We start from the raw sequence: 23056 nt of genomic DNA, 5'->3' as shown, positions 1-23056 counted from the left end.
TCACAATGAACTCTCCCAACTCCATTGCAGTACATGGTTTATAAAACTTGTTCACCATCCTTAACCATTGAACCAATTGAACAGTTAATTTAATTAATTTCGGCCTCGTGAGCTATTTTTCTAGCTAGATCCTTAAAATGAGATAGAGGATTGACTAATTGCAACAAATACTTATAATTTTATTTATGTCGCCAAAATTTATAGTTTATTTTTTTACAATCTATAGATACTCGCTTTAATATTTTTTTTATATACACCCGAATATATTATCATTATTAATAATGATTTTACATAAACAATTATTAATTACTAATATTAATACTAATTTACCAAATACTAAATTTGTTATGCTAACAACTAAAATTATTTTATAAAAGTTTATCAAACATCTGTTTGCTTTTAAAAACAACAGTTTTTTTTCTATAACATAATCTAAAAATATATTTTTTTTAAAGCGCAGCAATGTCAAACAGAAATATTAGAGTAGTAGGTGGTAATTTACCAACCTTTTATTAATAAAGGTTGCTCAGTGTTAAGAAAAATAAAAAAGTAAAAGAAAGAAAAAGAATAAAAGAGTTGGACAATAATTTGTTGTGAATTACCATTAAAGGCTTTTCAATCCCCCCCAAAAAAAATACCATTGCAATAAAACGACAACAAACTAAAATTAAAAATGATCGGAAGATTATAAAATTAAAAATAAAATATAAACAGACACAGGCATAGACAATCCAACAATCAATCGCAAAAGGGTTGTTATTGGCAAAGAAAAAGTCCAAAGAATGAGAATTAAGTTATTGTGAAGCAGTTGAAGAAAGTCTCGCAATCGCTCCCTCGAGGTGTTTGATCGGTGAAAATGGGCTGCTTCGCGAGCAAAAGCGCTGAGTCTAAAGCCAACAGACTTTCTCGATGGCGATCCACCGGAATCGTCGCTCTTCGTGACTCGAAGCTTAAGGTTTTTTTATTATTTTTTTGTCTCCTTTCATTTTTATGTTACCGAGGAAGAAAAAAAAAATTAGTCTTTGGCTTTTCTTTTCTAGTTTAGTATATTAGGTTAAAATATGCAGTCTTTGATAATAATGGATGCTGAGTTTTGTATTAAATGTGGTAATGAGGGTGGGTTTGCCAAGCAACCTTAAATGTTGATTCAAGTCAAAACTGAATTTATGTTCTGTTGGCTTTGCTTCTCATGCTTGTTCGGTTCTTTTAAATAGCAGAGTTAGACTTTGATAATTTAATAGATAAAGAATGTTGGTTGAATTGAACTAGTTTTGAATTGGTACATTAGATTTTTGCTGGTTTGATACGGCTCTGAGTGGTTATAGTTATAGTCTCTATATGATGAAGTTTTCGATAAATTTTGATTTGCTCTTACTTTGTTTGTCGAAATAGGCATTTCCAGAAGAAGTCTTGGGTTTGGAGAGAGCTGTGAGAACTCTTGATTTAACTCACAACAAAATAGGTACATTTATTTTCCCCACATGGGACCAGTTTATATAGTCCATGTGACAATTTATCTCAAAATTTAAGTTGAGACAAAAACGACGACTTTAATTTATATATATATTTATTTTGCAGCTGAGATTCCAATGGATATTTGCAAGCTAATAAATATGCAGCGGCTTGTAAGTAGTTTAGCTTAAGCAGTTTTTTTTATTTGTGTTGATCGAAAGAGTAAGTGAAATATCGTTCGTGTCTCTCGTTCCCTCAGATATTACCCGAGAATCTCATTATGAGCCTACCAATAAATTTGGGGAAACTACAGTCTCTTAAGGTTATGACTCTCGACGGGAATCGGATATCTTCCTTGCCCGATGAATGTAATTCTCTTCTTTAAATAAGTAAGATGATCTTTTATTCTTCCAATGTTGATGTCTCTGTTTAGTAACAAAATCAGGATTTCTTTCTTTTGGAGATTCGTAAGTATTCTCTTCTCTGTGATTTTACTTTTAGTGAATAGCTTTGTGTTTACTTTTTCAGTTGGGCAGTTGGTGAGGCTTGAGAAGTTATCTATCTCGAGGAATTCCTTGGAAAATTTGCCCGAAACTATTGGCAGCTTGCGAAATGTAATGGCATATATAACTTTTTTTGTTCTTTATATTAATTCTGAAAAAATTGGCAAAAGCTTAACTCAAAAAGTTTTTTGTTTTCTGTTTTCTAATTTTTGTAGTTGTATTGAAAAACTATTTTGTAGTTGTTTTCAAAAAGTTGTTTGGTACAGTTTTCATTTTTGTTTTTGAGAAAGTGAAAAAACTGAAAAAAGTGTTTGGTATAGTTTTCATTTTTGTTTTTGAAAGAATGAAAAGAGAAGATGAGGAGAAAGAAGAGAGAAGAGAAGAAATTTTTTTTCAAAAACACATTTTATTTGTTTTCAGTTTTCTTTACTTTTTGCCAAAACAACTTCAAAATTTTTTGAAAATTTTTTCCGAAAACACTTTACCAAACATGTTTTCAATTTTTTCAACTCAAAAACTAAAAAACAGTTTTTGAGATGAGAAACAAACATGGCTCTTATCAAATTGGTATTCTGTGTTCCATTTTTTTTTTTTTATGTGATTATAAAAAAAATAGGGACTTGGGTTGGGTTGAGTATAATATCTGCAAAAAATGCGTGTTAGCGTTAAAGTTAGCATAATCCTCTATTTCCCCCCTCTTAAAATATATATGTATATCTGTATATATTTATATATATGTGATGTCTTAAAAAAATTATTCAAGTTTGGGCATTGTTACACAGTTGCAGCTTTTGAATGTATCAAGTAACAAACTGAAGTCTCTTCCAGAGTCGATCGGGAGCTGCTTTTCTTTGGAAGAGCTTCAAGCGAATGGTTTATTTTCATTATCATCTTCCCCGCATTCTATAAGCTCTGATTATAATCTAGTGTTATAAGATGCTAATAATATTCATTATTAAAGCTCTCACAGAGTCATCGTTCATAATCGCATTTCAGATAATACTATTCAAGATCTTCCAGAAGCCATCTGCAATCTCGTCCACTTGAAGTCACTTTGCTTAGATAACAATCACATAAAGCAGGTATGTAAAGCTATATTAACCCTAATCTGTTTCATCTGGATGTAATTTATATTCTCAAATGGAACAATATAATCCTTAATAATGACCATAAAGTGGAATTAGTTGAAATAGTATTCAAGATCTTCCAAAAAACAAAATAACATATTTTGATAGTTATTCGTGCCTTATTGTTAGCTCTTCGGGGTTGATCAGGGATGTTCCCATCACATTATATGAAAATTAAAAAAGAAAAAAACTGTCAAGTAAGTAATTAGCTGCGATGTTCTGATGCAGATACCAACAAACACATTGAAAGACTGTAAAGCTCTGCAGAACATATCTCTGCACGGAAACCCTATTTCCATGGATCAGTTTCAGCAGGTACGCCGATATTTCGTTTTATTTTGACGGTGTTATGTGTCGAAATATAACTGAAAAGCGAATTGTTGCAGATGGAAGGATTCAACGAGTTCGAAACAAGGAGGAAGAAGAAGTTTGACAAGCAAATCGATTCGAACGTTATGATCAGTTCTAAAGGGCTCGATGAAGGCGTCGATCTTTGAAAGAGAGTCCGAGAAAGAGACTTAACGCCTTTCAAATTACGTAAGTTTCAACTAAACCTCTTTTTTATTTCATGAATGTGACTTTAAGATTGATTTTTACCCGGAATTTTATTTATTATTATTTTTTTTTTGTATACCCCTTTATGTGAAATCCAATAAGCTATAAGTAGTTGGTTTACATTTTCTGTCTAATTGTCTTCCTGTCAAACACAGATATATCGCTGAGTCCACACAAATATGTCTGTTGGTTCAGATGAACATTTGCAATGCTGGGTACAAAATAATATTAATCATCTGTAAATGTTTGTATTTCTTGTGTAACTTTTTTTTAGTAACTTTTGTATAACTTGTATATGCCAACATTTGCTTGAGTTGAGACATGTTCCAGCACATTGAACAACACCCCCCCCCCCCCCAAAAAAAAAAAAAAAAAAAAAAAAAAAACTTTGACTGACCTTTGACTAGAACAGTTTATACTAATAACATTAAGACTTTACTGTATCATATGCTTGTCACTACACAAGTAATTATTTTTCCCCTCAAAGTCACAAGTAATTCATCGTCTTCTTTTATAATTTTAAAATAAAAACTGATTTCTACCTTTTAACAAATACCCCTAGGTGTCCAAATTTAATTTGTATAGTACGTTTTTCAATATTGTATTTTACAAAGTCTTTATAAAATAAAAAATTGTTCAATTAAGTTACGTCTACCTTTCAATGTTAATTTATATATGTTCCCCATACGTACAACATAAAGAACCATGACTTCTGATGTTTTTTTTTTAAGTTACTCATAACTTTATGTATGAATATATATATATATATCAAATTCTAAAAATTATTTATTTTTTAAATTAGCATCACAAAATATTTAGTTGGGAAACGTTCTGTCAAGAAAAGCATATGGATAAGTGTGTGTAAGCAAAAGAATAAAAAGTAAACAGTGAATGTTGATCTAAGCTAGGAGGATGTTTTCATGTTTATTTTCAATTTCGGTTTATGGTTTTATTAGCATATTGTTTTTCTTGTTGACTCGAACCCATCTCCTCGTTTGAGATATATGTACAAATTTATGTAAATATCCTTGACGCATATTTTTCAAATAAAACATTTTAAATGATTTTGGCCTATTTGATCGCATTCAAAGGTAATCGACTGGAGTTTGTTATTCAATTTTTTCTAAACTCTTGGAAGAACCAAAAATAAACTCTGGAAAGGCTAAATTTGTATTTTAAAAAGAAGGAATCAATTTGAAAGATTAAAAACGTTGAGATTCTATTCCCAGGCGATACATAAACTTGCTTTCCAAGTAAAAAAAAAATGTCAAATAACGAAGGCTGAGATATCATATATATAGTGATAAAAGTGTAAGTTGAGTAAGCTAAGCCGTTAGATCCGAGTTAGTTATTTCTCAAAGGCTGAGATTACATGTCAAGAATGTATATACAACCACCAATAACGTCAATACAAGTCAAGCAAGTCTATAAATACAGTCAAAACAGTCCATCTCTCTCTCACTCACACAATCACAATCACAATCACAATCTCAATTCTTTCTTGATTCTGTTGGCAAGAAAGAATAACAACAATGCCAGACAATTTATCGTTTAGACTATACGATCATAATGGAGCGGTGTTTGACGGCGAGCAATACTACTGCTGCCTCGCAGTGAACGTAGATCCGCCGTACTCTCCGGATCCGCCGCCGCCGGACGACGGCGAAGAGTACTTCATCCTCACCCTCGATTACCTCTGCGAGTCCGAGGGTCCTCAACCGAGAAGACAGACTCTCTGTCTCTACACCTCTCAGCGAGTGGTGGACCGCCGAGACTTCTACAACTCAACCGAGACCATCGTCTCCGACATGTTCGCCGACCTTCCGTGGCGGGTTCCGGCGGATCTGGTTTCCCCGGCCGGGCCGTGGCTTCGCGACTCGGCGACCAAAGCAATCATCACCGACATCCCCGAGTTCGGCGACGCCTTCCGATCCGCCAGAGTGCTCTCGCTGAACGTTTACGTCACCGGTCCGTACCGTCCCGGCGGAGATGAGTTCGTGCTCGAATACTACACCGACGACGAGTACGAGCCGGCGTTGGAGGCAATGCTTGAGCGTTTGAAGCTCGACGATGATGATGGTGATGATGGTGATGGTGGTGACGTGGAACGCACGTGCGCGATATGTTTGGAGGATCTTGTGGGCGGTGGTGATGAGCTTGTACGGACGCCGTGTTTGCATATGTTCCACCGGCGATGCGCGGTTTCATGGCTGATGCGTCAGAACTCGTGCCCTTCTTGTCGCAGAGCTGTCGTGATATGATCACAAGGATTGATTAGCGAGAGTCTATATAGGGTTCAATTCTTGTAATGTAGTTCTATTTTTCTTTTTCTGTTCTTGGTCCGTCAAGCCAAATTCATACTGGGAAAGGTTTCTCACTTTATTCAGTACAGCCTAGGAATCAAAACTGAAGAAAGAAGTTCCATTAAAGTTTCGTGCTTGTATTCTTTCCAGTTTGAATATCTTGGTTCATATATGAAAGATCTGAAATTTGTTTCTTCACTTTGCTTATTTTTTGTTTTTATCCGACATGAAGTGCGGCTACAGATTATTTAATTAGTAATAGTATTGTTGTATAAGCAGTACGATTGGGTACGATTTTCATACAGTTTTAAATTATTTACAAGAATATTTTGTTTGTTTAAGCTATTGAATTAAAATTTGGTCTTCATAATTCGTTAAGAATCACAAATTTATATCATTGTATTTATATTTTGTACCGGAAAATTTTTTATATATCATTTTGGTTTTTACATATTACAAGTGGCTATTAGTCACTTTAACACATCTACCTTTAAAATCTAACCACATAAAATATTACGTCATTACATTATACATAAAAATTTGTAATTTATTAGACCATTCCAAACATCACGTTTTGGATATAGTTAACGTTTGAAAACTTATTAAAACATAGTCAAACAGATAAGATAACACTTGAATAAACCATTTGAATTTTTCATTTTGTCCATCGTTTAAAGCAGTATTTTTTTTTTGCTATATACTCTTTCTCTCTCTCTCATACAGTTTTTTTTTCTCATCAAAACTTCAAAAATCCATATCTTCTTCATATGAACTCTGTTAATGCGTTTTTTTTATCAACATTCACGGGACACGTGTCAGGGTGCAAGCTTGAGACGTGTCTTGATCTTGGGTTATGAAGCGTCGAATCTCCTATGGTTCCGAATTGATTGTCACTGGTCGGGGATGGTGTTACGACCGTGGTGGAGACCTTCGGGAACTCGACGTGGGTGATGTGTTTCGCTGTGTCCCTCCTTTCCCTTAGCTGAAAGAGAAGATACAAACGGTGATATATTTTGGAATGTTCCTCTTATTAAGTGAATAATAAGATAATTAGATTTATCAAGTTCTTGGACACCTTTTGAGAAAAAATGTAATTTGCGTAATTCTAGCCTTTGTTTGTGAAAGAAATATGAGAGAGATATAATATTTCTTCTTCAATTCTAAAGAGAAACAAAGTAGATCATTCCTCTTTGTGTTTTGATGTGAGATAGTTTGTCTTAATTATGAGAGAGAGAGTTCTCTTTTAACTCTAGAGAGAATTTTAGAGAGAGAAGTTGCAGTCTCTTTTTTTTTGTAAGAATGACCTTTTTCAAATTGTGAAAATGATGGGTATTTATAGGATTTTGAGTGTCCAAATTATGAGCATGTGGGGCCGACTTGGTCGGAATGATTCTCCGATTTTGGAGATTCTGGCGGAGGGGTCCTTCAGTTTTGTGGATTTTGGCGATGGGGTCCTCCGGTTTTAAGAGTCTTGGTCGAGGGATCCTCGGGTTTTGAGATCTTTGGCAAATGGATCCTTTGATTTTGGGAATTTTAGCGAAGGGGTCCTCTGGTTTTATGGGTTCTAGCGGAGGAATCCTCTAGTTTTGTGAGTCCTGGTGGAGAGATCTTCTGCTTTTAGACAAGCCAGCGGAGGGATCCTTTGGTTTCGGGACCTTTGGTAGAGAGATCCTCTTATTTTGGGAGTCTTGCCAGATGGATCCTTTGGTCTCGATGTTTTGGCGAAGGATCTTCCGGTTTTATGTCGTTTTTTGCTCTCGGTGTGTCGTTTTCACTTCATGAAAAAGACGGCATAACAAACTCGAAATTGAGTGACTCCCGGATTCGTGGCGAAGAGACCTAGATCCATTGTGTTAGATGAAAGGTCATGTCTACTACTGTAGAATTCCGCCGGAGTCCACCATTGGTGCATTTTCCGTTCACCGACGAAAATGTGGTTTTTGATCCGCATTTTCAAGACCAAGGCATAATAAAACTTCAAGTTCGTCATTATCATCTTCTTAGTGATACTCCAAGATTTTTCTATGAAAACTATAAATTTATATACTTTTTTTTTTTTTTTTTTTTATGAAAATAACTAGAATTTTCCGGAATTTTTTGGAAATAAATAGAAATATAATGAAGATATGGACTTTTTTAGTTTATGGAGAAAAGCTAAAAAACGAAATTTTTGAAATTTTTTATTTTTAATTAAGAAACTAGGTTGAAATTTTTCTAGAAATTCGAAGCACATTGCACTTGCCATTAATTGTCGAATTTTTTAAATTATTTTTATTTTTTTAATTAATTATAGCATGTTTAATATGAGGGTATATAAAGTCAAATATAACTGTCATTGATTATTTTTTCAAACATTTGTAAACGTTGGTTATATTCCAATTTTATAATTTATTAGTGTACAATACCCCAAGGATTAAAATCTCGCGCGAGATGGAGGTGTCTTGCACGAGATCTCGCGTTTTTAAGAAGTGCGAGAGAGGTACGTGAATATCTCGGGAATTGAATTAAATCTCGCGAAATCTCGCTATATTTATCGCGACTCCCTTGATCTCGCGCGAGATCTTCATTTACCGTCCGTCGGATGTTCATTTTTGCGCAAATCTCGCCGTTTTCCGCCATTTCCGCGAGGTAAGTGTTCATGTCTTATTTTTAATGTTTTTTAGTTGATTTTTGAATGGATTTTCCGTCCGGTTTAGACTTTAAATGTTGATTTTTGAATGGTTGTTAATGAAATTATGATGTACGAAGAAGAAGACATAAATTTTGAATATTTGTTCACTTGATTTTACATGGACTTTTTATCATCCGAATTTAGGTAGTTATTTGAATAATTAGATGTTGTTGTTTTGAAATGAGTTTTTTTTTTTTATCCGAATTTAAGTATTTATTTTGTTGATTAAGATGTAATTTGTAATTAATTTGATCTAAATGTGTATTGATTTGTACTCTATTTATAATTCTATGTGTGAAATGTTGAAAACTTTATTTTAAAATTTAATTTTTTGTGTATACTAAATTTAAACAAAATCTTAATTAAAAAGTTGTTTAAATATTTCGCGGAATAGTGTTACCTAGGATAGCTTAGTGGTAATTCCACACCACCTCCGGAGGTCGTGGTTCAATCCCCACTGTAGCAAAATATATATTTTTTTAAGGCAGTTTTGCTACAGTGGAGATTGAACCCACGACCTCCACATAAGAGGTGATGTGAAATTACCACTAGACTATTCTAGGTACCACTGACAAAATATTATTTAGCACAGAACATTCATCGAATATAATGAATACCACGGTTGGATACAAGATTTTAATCCTTGCAACGCCCACAGTAAAATGAGTTTGAGTGAACAGAATTTCGGTTCTCTTATATAATAATAATTATAATACGACAAATCTAAATTTATCAGCTGCATATAATTGTTTACTACAAGATGTCATAAAAGTCAAATATTTTAGCGAGCAAGTTGAGCCGTTCTCCTAATAATGTCCACGTGGCAACTCAATCAAAGCGCTGCTAATTTTCGCTTATATATCGCCTCTCTCTACGTCTATCTATTGCAGTATCACCCAAGGGTATTAACCGTAATTACACCCCGCAATACGTGCCTGTTTTCGTCATTTCGCTCCCTCTCACGACCACTTACAAAGAAAACCTAACCCTACCCTCCTTCGTCAATCGCCTCCACAATTTTTCTCCGAAATTTTCCCGATCCAATCGACCATCAATTTTAATTCTATTCGACGAATCAATTCCAGATTCGGATTATCCATCTGTTCCCGCTCTGATCGATCCCAATTTTGCCCTTATCGGCCTTTTCTATCAGTTTTTAGGGTTAGGGTTTCAGAACTTCTATTAGAATCGCAGATCTGTGAAATTCATTGGGTAGAATAGAGATTTCAAGTTGGGGTTTCTCTTCTGTGTCTCGAATTTGTTCCAATTTTGTAAATTATTTCGGATTTAGTGTTTCGATTATTTTCCTCTCGTATTTCATCTGATTCATTGTTTTTCTTCGACGGAAATTGTCGGAATTGTACATAATCGGTTTTGATTTGTGTATATTTCGTAAACAAATAGAGATCTAGAAGTTTCAGAAAATTTGGGCCTTTTTGTTTTCCGATTATTTGTTCGTGAAATTGGACCCGTTTGTTATTAATTTGGCGCTATAAAACTTGGTTTCTGCGAGCTGCTGAGAATTTGTGGAAGACTCCTGAGGTATTGTAGATTTATCCATGGTTGATAGTTTCGTCAATTTTCATCGAAATTGTTTCCTAAAGTTCGTCATTATTGCTAAATTTTGTTCTCCAATTTTGGTCAATTGGGCCCCAATAAGTCAACGCCTACGTAAGTCGTTTGACATAATTGCCCTTTTACACGTTGTTTAATTAGTTAGTCATTGTTAATAGTGTTGAACCTGACTTCACATATTTATATAATTGTATAATTGTTACCGTTACTGACGAGTGTCGATAAAATTAATTAAAAAAAAATGCTTATCATTTAGTGTTCTAACGTTTTCAATACCTTGTAGTTTTGTTGTCTGTTAATAAATGCTTATGCTTTTATTCATGGGAAACTCATGATTTTGCTTCAGGGACATTGAATTATTATTTTTTTTTGCTAATGTAATATAATATTACGAACTGTCTTACAGTAGCTAGATTTTGTAAATATATCAATTGAACTTTATTTTTTGTTTCCAATTAATTTGATTAGTATCAATATTTTCCGCGGCAGATTATTCGAATAACCATGGTACAGAAGCGACCTTACGATGACGAAGAAGTGTTCAGAATTTCCTACAAGCACCCAAGACAAGCTGAGCACACCAAAGAACTTGTCTCCTTCTCAGAATCGGTGTTCCCGGTTGATGTTTCTGAGTTTCCGCGTTCGTTAGGTGAGAAAAAGTTTCGAAAGAAAAAGAAATACCGTGGATAAATTTGTACATGTCTTCTTGGATGAAGGAGTTTTGTCTCTGTCCTAATTGATTGGTAAATAGGTGATATAAAGTGCTTTTTAAGTACAGTGTAAGGTTTCTAACTTACAGTGTTGTGATATTAGAAGATGGAGTCCCGAATTCCGGTACGGAAGACGATGAAAAGCTTCGGTCGGAAATCTCTGCCGGTCATCCAAATGATCACGAGGACACTGAAACCGGCTGCTTTTCCACTCCATCTTGGCCCAGCAGCAGTACGAGCGAAGAGGAATCCTTGTTGGAACCACCTTTCCACATGTCTCTTTTCCCGGAATATTTTAGCTCCGAGCGGCCAGTTAGGACGGCTTTATCTCACTGCGAGGACATTTACAATCTACTTCTCAACCATCCTCCTCGGAAGACCGTTCCAATCGGCCCGCATCATCAAGCTGATATTCCCTTGCTCTGCGCTCGAGGATGCAAAGACAACGCGAGTGCTTTATCTGAAGCTGACGGTGATGACGAACAAAGGTTGATGGGCACGTGCATTATCCCGATGCCCGATTTGGCGTCCTCGGTACATACTGACCTGAAAGTCGGACGTGGGAGAGCTGATTGCAGTTGCGATGACAAAGGCTCGTACAGTTGCGTTAGGAAGCACATTAAAGAAGAAAGAGAGGAACTTGCAAAAGCCCTCGGTCCCGAGGGGTTGACAGAACTAGGGTTTGGTGATATGGGTGAAGAAGTAGTAGCTCTGCGTTGGAGTGAAGAAGAGGAACAGGCATTTCATCATGCTGTTTTCTCGAACCCTGCTTCGTTGGGTAAGAGATTCTGGGAAATGCTCTATGCTGCGTTCCCGAGCCGGACGAAAAGGGACATCGTGAGCTACTACTTCAACGTCTTCATGCTCCGAAAACGGGCCGATCAGAACAGATGTGACCCGGCAAACGTCGACAGCGATAACGATGAATGGCCGGGGAGCGAAGAGTACGAAGACAATGAAGTCGAGGAAGACGATGACTCGGTCGTTGATTCTCCGACCAGGAAGGCGGTCACGCCTTGTGACCCGAATCCCAATTCAGAATCTGACAAAGTTACTGAATCACGGCCCCACCAGATTGGTAATTTCAGCTGCCCTGAAAACGGGAACAACCACTGCCCAAGCAGCTTAAATGGGTTTATGTTGGAGCCGTGTTATGCCAAAGACTGGGACGCCGGATTTATGACTTGCTTTAGAAACCGGGTTGACTTCTTGCCAACTTGCAACATGATCGAAGAGGTTTTCGGTGAAGAGATGAAGAATCACAAGGTCCCGGACATGAAGAACTTGAACGAATAATAATGTTTGCTAGCTTGTCCTTCGCCGTATTAAAGGTGATTTTTGGGAGCAGCAACAAGAGGCCGTTCGAGTTTATATCTCCCATAATCTGAGCCTTTTTCGCTCCCAAGATTTTTCGTCTTGGTCGTGTACATTATAATAATTTTATAGGGAGAGATGGGAAGGCAGCCCAGGCCAGGTCTGGCCTTGAGTGTACTGCACTATATGATGTATCATTAAGGCCTCTACTTTTGTCCTTATATATGTTTGTTAGCTATTCTGGGATTCCAAAATGTGCAATCCCAGTTCAATGAAGAAAAAAAAAGGGTCATAAGAGGGTTTTATTTCCATCGCATAGGCTTTTTTTTTTACCCCTCGTTGATGTAATATAATATATGTAAACGTTCTTGTAAGAAATGGGACTCTTATGTAATTTTTTAATTTTTTTTCCCCTAGTGAGAAAGGGAGGAAACTCATATAATCCATCAATTTCTTGGTATGGAATGCTCTGGTTCGTTAAGACAATTTGATGAAGAGTAGTGATGGAATACTCGGTGGCTGAGACAATTGTTTTGTCACTCAATAGAAGCTAAGAAAGATTGGTGGCTCTTTTTAGAGAGTAAAGCTAGGAAGAAAACAGTCTGGTTTCAGAGAGGAATAAGAAGTCGGGTGAGAGAGAGGTGACATGGAATTGGAGAGTTTGTAACGTCCAAGGGTTCCCAATTCCTTGGACGTTCCATCAACGAAGTGCTACGATGATTCATAGTAGTAGGTGTGGCTTGGGAAAAATCAAGTGGAGAAACTTCAGAGACCGAGTGTATATTTTGTTTCCATGGCTTAGTCAATGGGGGGTTAGGGTGATGGGTGAGTCAGAGTCAGAGTGCTCATCATGAATGGTGTCATTAGGAGAGGAATTGGTTTTGTTCTTCTTGTTTTGTTGATTTTTTTTTTGGCAATTTTGAAAATTTTATTGATGGAGTCTCGTGGGTGTGATGTTATTTTTCCTTTTCTTTTGGTTTGATGGATTGGGTCAATGCCAACTGAAAAGTAGAGTGGTGATATTAGGATTTTTTGGAAGCCAATGGTAAGTTCAGCGGTACAGTTTATCCTTTATTTTCTCGGTTTCTCCGATATTCCTCTGGCGTACCAAGTGGTTATCAGTAAACTAACTTAATTAAACTAGCAATCATCAACATTTATCCTTAATAAATTAAATTAAACTAACAATCATGAATCATCAACATATTCACCAAATCTAACATATTTCCGAATGAAAAAAAATGAAAATAAATCATAAGAAATTTGGAATAAAACAATAATCAAGTTTAAAAATATGATTTTAACCATAATCATCAAAAACTAACAAGAAATTTAAAAATAAATTCCGATTAGCAAAAAAAAAAAACAAAAATTTAGCGATATAAGCCATGTACACATAAGTGTTTGTGTTTTAGCCAACGTTTTGTAAATTTTTTGTAAATAGCAAAAAACTATTGTAAATATTTTGTAAATAGTCGTATTTACTAGAAATTTACTCTACGATTTTTATTATTTTGATAGCGTAAATAGATTTACGTGGCTATTTACAAAAAATTAACGAAACGTTGGCTATTTCGAAATTTTTAACGTTTCATACGACTAGATAGCCACTGGACAAAAAAAAAAGGAAAACATGAACACAAACTCAGAATAAACACTAGATTCATGTTCAAAACTATGAATTTAAACTTAATCATAAAAAATTAAAAAGTAATTTAAAAGAAAAATTGAAAATCATAAAAAATTAGCAAAATGTCGAGATCTGGACAAATACCTCAATCCACGAGTCCTTTCCACAAGGATGACGTGAGATTTTGCCTTCGGAGCGCCGGAAAATGGACGGGAACCTCGGAAAGGACCGGAATCGCGTGAGAATTTAGTTTTGGCAAGGCGAAAAGTTTTAGGGTTCAATCCCGACAATACTGAAGATTTGGAGCTGATTTTCGGTTTTATAGCCTGATTAAAAAAAAAAAAAAATGAGCCGGACAGGAATTTGCGAACCGGATTCCGGTCTGGATTAGATTCTTCGGAATTGACATAAACTTCCAATTTTGTTCATTTCGGTGCCGGAACTTTGAAAAAAACTGTTTTCGAACTAGTTCCCACGGAACTTCAAATCCTGATTTTAAGACCAAATTTGCCAAAAAAAAAAAAAAAGATATTTAGCTAAACTAAAAATTAGGGAAATTTAGCTTAATTTTCTAACATAATTGAAAAAGAAAATAAAAATTAGTCTCGTTCGTGCTAGAAGAACATCAACGCAGTACTGGATCTTTCGTAACGCGATAACAGTTCTTCTTCTTCTCTCTCTCTCTCTCTCTCTCTCTGCCTTCCCAACTCTAACACTAACCCTAACCCTAACCCTAACCCTAAACGAACCAGCAATGTTCGATCCTTCTCAGTTCTCTTACCAACAACAGCAATGCCCGCCGTTGATTCCGACAGAGCAGTACATTCAACCTCCCGGCACACATCTCTTTGCGAATTACGCATCACAGCCTGTTTGGACTCCGATCGGATACGACTCTGTGAGTGCTTGGTTATTGATTTACTTATTCACCTGATTTCTTTTTTTATTTATCGTGTTTTCAAAACAGAATTTTAACATGACTTTTTGTATTTTTCCTTTTGTACGCGAAATTGCAAAAAATTTGGCCGCGTTTCTGTAATTTTGCCTAAAAATAAGTCCTGATCTTTTTTGGAATCTCACGATGGTGGCTTGATATCCTTTGTGAGTGCTGGATTGTTAGTTCGCTTGTTCAGATGATTGCTATTTCATTTATCATGGCTTTCGAACGAGAATTCTAAGGAAGCTTTTTAAATATTTATTTATAATTTATAAGCATTGTCCGTAATTTTGCCTCAAAAAGGCTTAATTATTAAAGCAATTGCACAATGATGGCTTGGTATCCTTCTTACATTTCCTTGCGAAAATCTCTTCGGTTGGTCATTTTTTAGTCTACTTTCACGATGTTGTTGAAAGGAAGGTTCTAACAATTTGCTCTGTGTTTCGACTTGGTTACGGTTCTGAACCTCAGCGGAAAAAAAATGACACCATTAAACTCGCAACTTAAGTTACAAATTTTCGATATTTGCATGTGAAATCATGGGATTGTTCGGATGTCAGTTGTCGGAATATTCTCATGAACTGCATTGTCATTTTTACAGGTCACACAAGCTGGAAATGAAACCGCATTTCCGACGGCGAACCCAAACTCCTTTTGGGTGACTCAACCGGCGGCGACGGGATATATTCATCCCCCTCAGGAAGCTAATGTCTTCCAGTCTGTGAGATGCGATGTTTGCAATGTCGATTGCAACAACAGAGATGTTTTCGAGAAGCACGTATTGGGTAAGAAACACAAGGGTAATTTGGAAGCCAGAAATAACCCGACGGCTATGATGTTAGCCGCGTCTAATGCTGTCACCCATATCAGCTTGCCGAACCAAATGGGAATTGGAGCTTCGGCTGTGATGAGTGCTAGTCCGATGTTGGAGACAAAGACAATCAAAGTTCTAAACAGTGGAACCGCGGTTGGTTCAGTATTGGTTTGCACGACCTGCAACGTTGTCTGCAATAGCCAAGATGTATATAATAAGCACATGCTTGGCAAGAAACATGGGATTCAGGTGACATTTTGAGCATCTCTCTCTCTCTCTCTCTCTCTCTCTCTCTCTCTCTCTCTACACACACACACACACACATATATATATATACACACACACACAAGCTTGTACTTGTTTACTCGATGGGGTTATGCTGAAACACCTTAATTTTGGAACTTTCCGATTAGTTTATAAGCTTATATGGTAGTAACCAAGATTGCGAGGTCAACATGTGATTCTACGTACCTTGTTATGTTGATCCACCTTTTTTTCATGGACGATAATCATGAAATTATCTTCACTCGCACCCGTTTGTCGGAATGCAGAGTATCACCTTATGGTTCCAAGAACTCCGAAACACCTTAATTTTGGAGCTTTCTGATTAGTTTATACGCTTGTATGGTAGCAACCAAGATTCCGAGGTCAACATGTGATTCTATGTACCTAGTTATGTGGATCCACCTTTTTTTCATGGACGATAATCATGAAATTATCTTCACTCACCCGTTTTTCGGAATGAGAATATCACCTTATGGTTCTAAGAACTCCGAAATGACTAATCTAACCTGCTTTTCTACTGTCATTTTTAGAAGAATTTGAACTTCCTGGACTGGGCGAGATTATGAATCCTGAAACACAGGTTTATTTTCACGTTGCAGGCGAGTTTAGCAGCACTGGGCGAAGCCGGGCCGTACTTTGCGGCAATTCGAGCCCAATTCGAGGGAACTTACAACAAGAAAGCCCCAAAAAAAGTCAAATTCGTCCAGACTGCGTGGTGTGAGGTGTGCAAAATCATGTGCAACAGCAGCGACGCTTACGCTACTCACTTGGCCGGGAAAAAGCATAACTTCAACCTCGAACAGCTGAGGAATCCGAGCAACAATCCCATGATCGGCCCGGAAGAGAGCTCTGAGGCCAACAAGAACAAGAGCATCGCTTCTGTCGCGAAGAAAGCTTCGGAAGAGGACATGTTGGCGAAGAGGCAAAAGATCGTTCAGGCCGGGACCGCGGCGGCTATGATTAGGACATGTACAGTTTGCAATGTGGTCTGTAACAGTCTGGCGGTTTTCAATTCCCATCTCGGTGGCCAAAAGCATAAAGATATGCTTCAGAAATTCCAAGCATCTGGTTCTGGCGGCGTGTGATTGTAACCAATTTGCTTATATGACTTGCATGTTGTAAGCTGTTCGTCTCTTGTGTTCAGTTTGTATTGGTTTAAAAGTTAAACTCATTTTAATCTGATAGTGGAAACGTCGATTTAATCTGATAGTAGTTACAATTGCCCAATCTCGTTTTAGTCATGAGATGATGACCATAATGGAAACAGGCTGGCTATTCGTGCGAAGAAACAATTCCGGACTGAGGAGCCAATTCCGAAATCTGATGAAACAAGGTTTATTCCCTTTCGCGATCTTCACCTTCCAATCGAGACCATATATCCGGAGAACATGTACATTCCATTGCCCATCGATCTTTCATAGCGTGACTCGACGATCAAATCATCGTCGGGGTCAAAATCAAAAAAGAAAAAAAATTGGAAGAAAACCATACAAGATCAAAAACCAAAAATGGGAACTTCTGAATTCCGACTTGAAGGTGGCGTTCGGCGTTCGCTAATTTGAAACTCGGGGGATAAAATCACTAAGATTAACTTGATTATATTTTGTTTGATTTTAACTTTCAACTCGGGTTGATTTAGATTTTTAAAACTAACAAATTAGTTGTGATACAAAGTGGTGGAGCCATTACTGGCCTTTTATTTTTAAATTTGAAAAAGTTGGCTACTTTTCTTCTTTCTTACGACAAATATTAAAACGACACAAAAATGAATGTCGTATTGGCTTCATTATGGAAAGTAAAGGAAGACAGACACATCCATTGACTGACTCTTTTTTGGATTCGAACATTTAAAACGAAGCAAAAAAAAAGGGAGAGCGAGTCGACATTTCTTCTCGTTCCGAAAGTTGTGTTGCGTTGTCTTTTGCTCTCTTTGCCTTTAGGGTTTTGGCTGCGAAAAATGTCTGGGCACAGTAGAAGTCAAAGTGACGTTGACGAACTCCTACAGATTGGAACTAGATGTACACAGGTTTCAGAAATTCCTTCTTGCCTTTTCATTTTTAGTTTTATTTGGAAAGTTGATTTCTTAATCTATTATTTTTTTAAAAAAAATTGTAACTCTCCGTTGTCGTTCCGTAAACATAACAATTTTTTATCTATTTTAAAATAATACAGAAGAAGCCCAAATTATAGTTTTGGTTGAATTATGTGCAGCTAAGAAAAGAGAAAGAATTGTTAAAAGAATCACGACCACAGAGCTTTGGGTTAATCCGGGTAATCTTGTTGTATTTGATTCTAGTAAATATATTGAAATTGAAGTGTGTATGCGTGTGTGTTTCTAAGTTTTGACTTTGATTATGCAGAGATTGGAGGAACATGTGAACTCTTTATCGGCTGAGCGTTCTGAGGACAAGAAGCGCATAGAAATGTTGGAAAAAGAGCTCAGAAATTGCTCTCAAGAAATCGGTACATGCCCTAGTACTAGCAAATCTCTTCTCTTCATCGCTATATCAACTGATAAAATGAATTGTAGTGCATGAATGTAGACTGATGAAACTTACTCAAACCGTCGAAATTCATAACAGATTTCTTACAGGACCAACTGAATTCAAGGGACGAGGATGTGAACTTGCTCGAAGAGCATGTGAAGAGCCTCGAACTGAGATTGAGAGACACCGAAATGTTGCATTACGAGGTCGGGAATTTGAGGGAGGAACTGAAGAGATCGGACTCGGAGTGTCTCTTGTTCATGCGAGAGCTCGAAAGTAGAGAAGTCGAGCTTCAAAACTCTTCGCTGTGCATCGAGAAACTACGAGAGTCGATCTCGGCGATCACGCTAGACTCTCAGTGTGAGATCGAGAGCATGAAGCTCGACGTCGTGGCGTTGGAGCAGAACTGCATCGAGGCCGAGAAAGAAGCTTCCCGGGAAAGAGCCAGAATGAGTCAGCTGATTTTAGAGCTCGAAGCTCGGTATCGGGACACTGAGAAGATTAACGCTTGTCTGGAGTTCGAAAACAAAAAGCTCAAGGAAAAGATTGATACTTCAGAAATGAAGTTTAGGGCATTTTGGCAGAGACTCGAGAAGTGGCTTGAAAAGCACGGATCTTTTGTGAACATAAAAGTTCTTGTAAATGAACTAGAGAGCAAGCTTCTAATATCAAAAGACGAAAGGTATTCATAGACTAAAAATACAATTAGTTACAACAGTATAATTGTTCTCTGTAGAAAATCCTGAATCATGGTGAGCTAGGTTAATTTTGTCAATAAATATCCAAGGTCGAGGAAATTCCATATTTTTATTTTATTTTATTTTATAATGTGCTTTAGGGAAGAAACATCTGAAGAAGTCTTGAGCCCACTGATTGCGAAACTGGAAACGATCCTGAGATCAGACTGTGATGTTGTTGAGGATTCGTCAAAACAATTAGAAGGCTATGAGCTTCTTGTGAAGCAGCTTAAGGTATATAAACAACTACCCATAACACCTCTGTGCTTAAACTTCATGCCTTATTGAACCTTTGCTTACGGCTTAAGTTAACTCATCACTGTTCTCTCTCTTATGACTTGTGGTCTTTGAATTGAATCATGGTTTTTCAGGAAGAACTGAGAGAAGAAAAGTCAAAGGCAAAGGAAGAAGCCGAGGATCTAGCTCAAGAAATGGCTGAGCTCAGATACCAAATGACGGGTTTGCTTGAAGAAGAACGTAAACGCCGCGCACACATTGAACAAGCGTCCATACAAAGAATTGCTGAATTGGAGTTAAAGGTAAAAGGAATATGATCAATTTCCACGACTTTTTTTTTTCTCTTCTATATCCTTGGTTGTTTATGCACATTCAGTTTTGAAAAACATACATGTTTTGAACTAGGTTAAACGAGAACAGGAAGATTCTGTTAACACCGTCAGGTATCTCCACGAAGCGTAAACTCTGGTGGCATCTCGTAATTTTGTTCAACGACGGCATTTCGAATTCGTACGATAACAATGGAAGAAATTTCGGAGCTGACCGACCGTTAATGCACGAAAAAATGTTTTTTAGTTGAGGCGTGACTGACAAACACTAGAATATCAATCGCTGGGATTAATTTTCACAAATATGCACCAAGCCGCTGCAGGTAAATGATATTTGATTGTGAAAGCTGATATTGCAAAAATTGAAGCTTGTGCTAGTTCGTTTCTAAGTTGAAAACCAATTTGTGAAGTTTCAAAAACAAAAATAAAAATTAATAGATAATTTTGGATAAAAGAATAGGTTTGTACGATTATTTGACTGTTCTTACGTTGATCTGCGCCAGCTGGGCAGATCGGTATCTTTCTTTCAAAACTCTCACTTGAATCATTATAGGATTGGTGGTACGTTGTTTTTCTTTGTAAGAGAAGTTATATTTAAGTATCATGTTATGCATTGAATTTAACGTCATTTGTTGTTGTTTGCTTATGACTATTATAATGTCATTTCAGAGAATCGGGATCTTCAATAGAGCGGGGATGAATTGAGCATTAGCAAGCCAGGCAGAGTATCCTTCACTCTAGGATCTAGTCAAATTTGTGTAACATATCCTTTTTTTTGGGTTTTTTTTTTTTTTTTTTTTCAGAAGAATATTATGTTCTTTTCATTATGATTGTGCAGCCAATTCAAATACAGAGTAGCGCTTTGAACATTTACTTTTAACCGGTTTAAATTAAAGGGAGAGTTACTCATAAAATCAGCCCAAATTACTGCAAAGAGACGTACACATAAGTTGACACCAATGTGCATAAATAGATACAAGAGATCTAATTAACAAGAATAAACCTCGAGAAAGGGCACCAAAAACTTGGCAAGAAAAACTCCAAATATTCCAAAGAAAGAAGGGAAAATGACGTATATATGCTTCGTGTTTGAGTGAAATGTTGAGTTTAATTTTTTATTTGTAAAAATGTCGAGTACTTTCGGTTTAATTAAAATGACAAAATTAAACTTTAAAATAGATAACATTACCACAAATATTCCTTTGATTGACTATTCAAATGTTAAGACTATGATACAAGGAATTGAATCAAACTCAAACCAATACACTTACCTCAAAATTACAATTTTGAAATAAAAAAATAACTCGACATTTCACTAAAACACGGGTATATATGTGTCATTTTCCCAAGATAAAATTATAACATGCGTCAAAATGCGACAAAAACTTGGCCACAAAATCAAGCAGGCATAGCTTATGGAAGAGCGTCAAGGCCAGTAAATGGTGTCGAGCACATTAGCATGGTTAGGTAGCCAAATATGCCAAATTTTAGGCCTAATATAATAGATCGAGCAGATGACTAAGCTAAAAAGGACAGGCAAAGATTCCGAATTGAAACCGGTATAATGAAATTGGCCAAGCAAAGACTCCCGAGACAATCAAGAAGGTCGGTCATACATTTCACATTAACTAGGCCAACCAAAGATGTCGAACACATTAAGATGGCTAGACCGCCACAAAAAAATAAATGTCACGTTAATTAGGCCAAGTGAAAATAGGTCGAGAAAAAAATGAGTCGAGCTTAGAAGGTTGAACAAAGATACCAAGTTAACTAGGCCTAAGCAAAGATGTCCAGCAACGTCTCCAACCATATTAAGATTCCAAGGTAACCAATTGTAACGGTTAATAGATCATCGACTAGGACTTATGCAAACACAAAACGTCGGGCAGAGTAAGAAATACAATATAGAACAAAGTTTATGAACTGTTAACAATTTGATGTCTAGTCCGACCAGAGCTCAAACGCAGCCTAATGAATAAAATGAAAGAGAGAAGACTAAATAAATCGGCATTGATTGTAAATTGCAGTGAACAAAAACAAAACGAAACATAAAGTTTCTTAGTACTTTACAAATAAGAAGATGCAACTGTCAATTGACAAAGTTCTTCGCAATATACATACCGACTGGAATAGAGCGATAAACCAAACGATTAGTACAAATTTTCTCAGTATTTTTTAAACTCTAAAAACCTAGAGGGTTTATGTTGTACACTTAATTTTTATAAACGCCTGAGATCAAAGGGTCCGAGCATTAATGCTCGAGTAGACCAAAAACTTAAGAGAAACACCTAGCTCAAATGTAAGAGAAAAAGCTGTTGTGTACAATAGATGATATCCGAGAAGCTGAAAACATAAGAAAATCTTTCCCCTACTTGAATTAATCGTCCAAGGACACGATCTAGGAAATTACCACTAAGATCACCGCTAGATGTCTGAACCACAAAACTCACAACTATAATTTGCAAAAAAAAATCCACTAGAATGCTCACATATATCATTGACAACTCTTAGTATCACTTTCTCTCTAGAACAGATCGTCCTATTATAGAAAGTCTTCGGTCTAGAATCTTCATTATGTCAAACAATTAACGCTCAGTTTGATGCTAGAATGAGAGAATATCTTTGAGAACGACAACGAGCTCAGGCAGAGCAGTGCAAGAAGGATCCGGGGAAGTCTCTCCAGAGAATCGGAAAAAAGCGATATAGTTCATGTACGAATATATCAATTAACTGGCTTGGAAACTCCAAGATACACAAGAGTGAGCTTAAGCTCAAAGACTGACCATCAACTCCCAAAGTCTTGCAAAGAGATTCAATGCCAAGAAAGAATCACACGAAAGAGATATAATAGGAACATCGAATCTAACATTCAGCTTAATGTTTTTAAATTTAACTTTAAAAGACTAATGATGTAAAATTTGAATTAGTGCTCTAATTTTAAAGGGGGGTAAAAAAAAGTGATGCCATTGAATATTTTCAATAGTACTTAATCAATATATTGGATATCTAAGTACAAACAATAAATAACATCAAAAAATTGGCTACGTAAGCCACCTAAACTATATGAATTGTAAATTAGCCAACCTTTGGTAAATAATTTGTAAATAGCCAACTTGCATACTTGGCAGCCTATTAACTACCTAAAATATATGTTTGGTTGTGTTAAATAAGGCTTTTATTAATCTGTTAATAAGTTTACTTGGTTATTTACAAGAAATTAACCAAAGGTGGGCTATATCTCAATCCACTATATCCGTGTGGCTATATAACTTAATAACCCAAATAACATTTAAGCTTCAATGTAGAGAAAACATTTTATATTTCATTGGGATTGAATCCTCGCCTTACGACCTAGACTATGCCATTGGGTAAAGCTATTAACCTACTAGTA

At 36.3% G+C, this 23056-nt stretch overlaps 4 protein-coding genes across 7 annotated transcripts; all 4 read left to right on the top strand.

Moving 5' to 3' along the window:
- Nucleotides 1–649: 649 nt before the first annotated feature.
- On the top strand, nucleotides 650–4011 carry LOC149384360 (Leucine-rich repeat (LRR) family protein). Of its 2 annotated transcripts, none has more exons than XM_089628997.1 (10): nucleotides 650–955; nucleotides 1393–1462; nucleotides 1579–1625; nucleotides 1712–1820; nucleotides 1981–2066; nucleotides 2744–2828; nucleotides 2952–3037; nucleotides 3311–3397; nucleotides 3469–3619; nucleotides 3793–4011. In XM_089628997.1, the coding sequence occupies exons 1-9, from the start codon at nucleotides 857–859 to the stop codon at nucleotides 3577–3579; spliced, it is 780 nt and encodes a 259-aa protein (XP_089485123.1). In that variant the 5' UTR covers nucleotides 650–856; the 3' UTR covers nucleotides 3580–3619; nucleotides 3793–4011. The 2 variants fall into 2 exon arrangements, with proteins under 2 accessions (XP_089485123.1, XP_089485122.1); XM_089628996.1 differs by having other exon boundaries at nucleotides 657–955; nucleotides 2738–2828.
- A 5476-nt stretch (nucleotides 4012–9487) lies between these two features.
- On the top strand, nucleotides 9488–12670 carry LOC149384359 (uncharacterized). Of its 2 annotated transcripts, none has more exons than XM_089628853.1 (3): nucleotides 9488–10153; nucleotides 10676–10835; nucleotides 11003–12670. In XM_089628853.1, exons 2-3 carry the CDS (start codon nucleotides 10691–10693, stop codon nucleotides 12190–12192), a joined length of 1335 nt encoding a protein of 444 aa, XP_089484979.1. In that variant the 5' UTR covers nucleotides 9488–10153; nucleotides 10676–10690; the 3' UTR covers nucleotides 12193–12670. The 2 variants fall into 2 exon arrangements, with proteins under 2 accessions (XP_089484979.1, XP_089484978.1); XM_089628852.1 differs by having other exon boundaries at nucleotides 11000–12670.
- A 1777-nt stretch (nucleotides 12671–14447) lies between these two features.
- On the top strand, nucleotides 14448–17079 carry LOC149384358 (uncharacterized). The gene is made up of 3 exons (XM_089628153.1): nucleotides 14448–14738; nucleotides 15379–15840; nucleotides 16476–17079. Exons 1-3 carry the CDS (start codon nucleotides 14595–14597, stop codon nucleotides 16959–16961), a joined length of 1092 nt encoding a protein of 363 aa, XP_089484279.1. The 5' UTR covers nucleotides 14448–14594; the 3' UTR covers nucleotides 16962–17079.
- A 620-nt stretch (nucleotides 17080–17699) lies between these two features.
- LOC149384357 (uncharacterized) lies at nucleotides 17700–20585 on the top strand. 2 transcript variants are annotated; one of them, XM_089628766.1, is made up of 8 exons: nucleotides 17700–17902; nucleotides 18088–18147; nucleotides 18237–18339; nucleotides 18459–19044; nucleotides 19201–19333; nucleotides 19471–19638; nucleotides 19742–19988; nucleotides 20335–20585. In XM_089628766.1, exons 1-7 carry the CDS (start codon nucleotides 17834–17836, stop codon nucleotides 19796–19798), a joined length of 1176 nt encoding a protein of 391 aa, XP_089484892.1. In that variant the 5' UTR covers nucleotides 17700–17833; the 3' UTR covers nucleotides 19799–19988; nucleotides 20335–20585. The 2 variants fall into 2 exon arrangements, with proteins under 2 accessions (XP_089484892.1, XP_089484893.1); XM_089628767.1 differs by lacking the exon at nucleotides 20335–20585 and adding an exon at nucleotides 20169–20305.
- The last annotated feature ends 2471 nt before the right edge of the window (nucleotides 20586–23056 follow it).

The sequence above is a fragment of the Urtica dioica genome, chromosome 10 (genome assembly GCF_054948205.1).
Source record: "Urtica dioica subsp. dioica isolate 48M chromosome 10, U.dioica_male_clone48M_v1_H2, whole genome shotgun sequence".
NCBI lineage: Eukaryota > Viridiplantae > Streptophyta > Magnoliopsida > Rosales > Urticaceae > Urtica > Urtica dioica.
This window is presented reverse-complemented; position numbering and strand designations above follow the sequence as displayed.

What these genes read in the sequence shown, in the direction of transcription:
- LOC149384357 (XM_089628766.1), top strand. Translation starts at nt 17,834, where the DNA reads ATGTCTGGGCACAGTAGAAGTCAAAGTGACGTTGACGAACTCCTACAG. An exon ending in AAATTGCTCTCAAGAAATCG is followed by an intron (nt 18,340 to 18,458) that starts GTACATGCCCTA and finishes AATTCATAACAG; the next exon opens with ATTTCTTACAGGACCAACTG. An exon ending in TTCTTGTGAAGCAGCTTAAG is followed by an intron (nt 19,334 to 19,470) that starts GTATATAAACAA and finishes ATGGTTTTTCAG; the next exon opens with GAAGAACTGAGAGAAGAAAA.
- LOC149384358 (XM_089628153.1), top strand. Translation starts at nt 14,595, where the DNA reads ATGTTCGATCCTTCTCAGTTCTCTTACCAACAACAGCAATGCCCGCCG. An exon ending in CTCCGATCGGATACGACTCT is followed by an intron (nt 14,739 to 15,378) that starts GTGAGTGCTTGG and finishes TCATTTTTACAG; the next exon opens with GTCACACAAGCTGGAAATGA. An exon ending in GCAAGAAACATGGGATTCAG is followed by an intron (nt 15,841 to 16,475) that starts GTGACATTTTGA and finishes TTCACGTTGCAG; the next exon opens with GCGAGTTTAGCAGCACTGGG.
- LOC149384359 (XM_089628852.1), top strand. Translation starts at nt 10,691, where the DNA reads ATGGTACAGAAGCGACCTTACGATGACGAAGAAGTGTTCAGAATTTCC. An exon ending in TGAGTTTCCGCGTTCGTTAG is followed by an intron (nt 10,836 to 10,999) that starts GTGAGAAAAAGT and finishes TTGTGATATTAG; the next exon opens with AAGATGGAGTCCCGAATTCC.
- LOC149384360 (XM_089628996.1), top strand. Translation starts at nt 857, where the DNA reads ATGGGCTGCTTCGCGAGCAAAAGCGCTGAGTCTAAAGCCAACAGACTT. An exon ending in TTTAACTCACAACAAAATAG is followed by an intron (nt 1,463 to 1,578) that starts GTACATTTATTT and finishes TTTATTTTGCAG; the next exon opens with CTGAGATTCCAATGGATATT. An exon ending in CTATTGGCAGCTTGCGAAAT is followed by an intron (nt 2,067 to 2,737) that starts GTAATGGCATAT and finishes ATTGTTACACAG; the next exon opens with TTGCAGCTTTTGAATGTATC.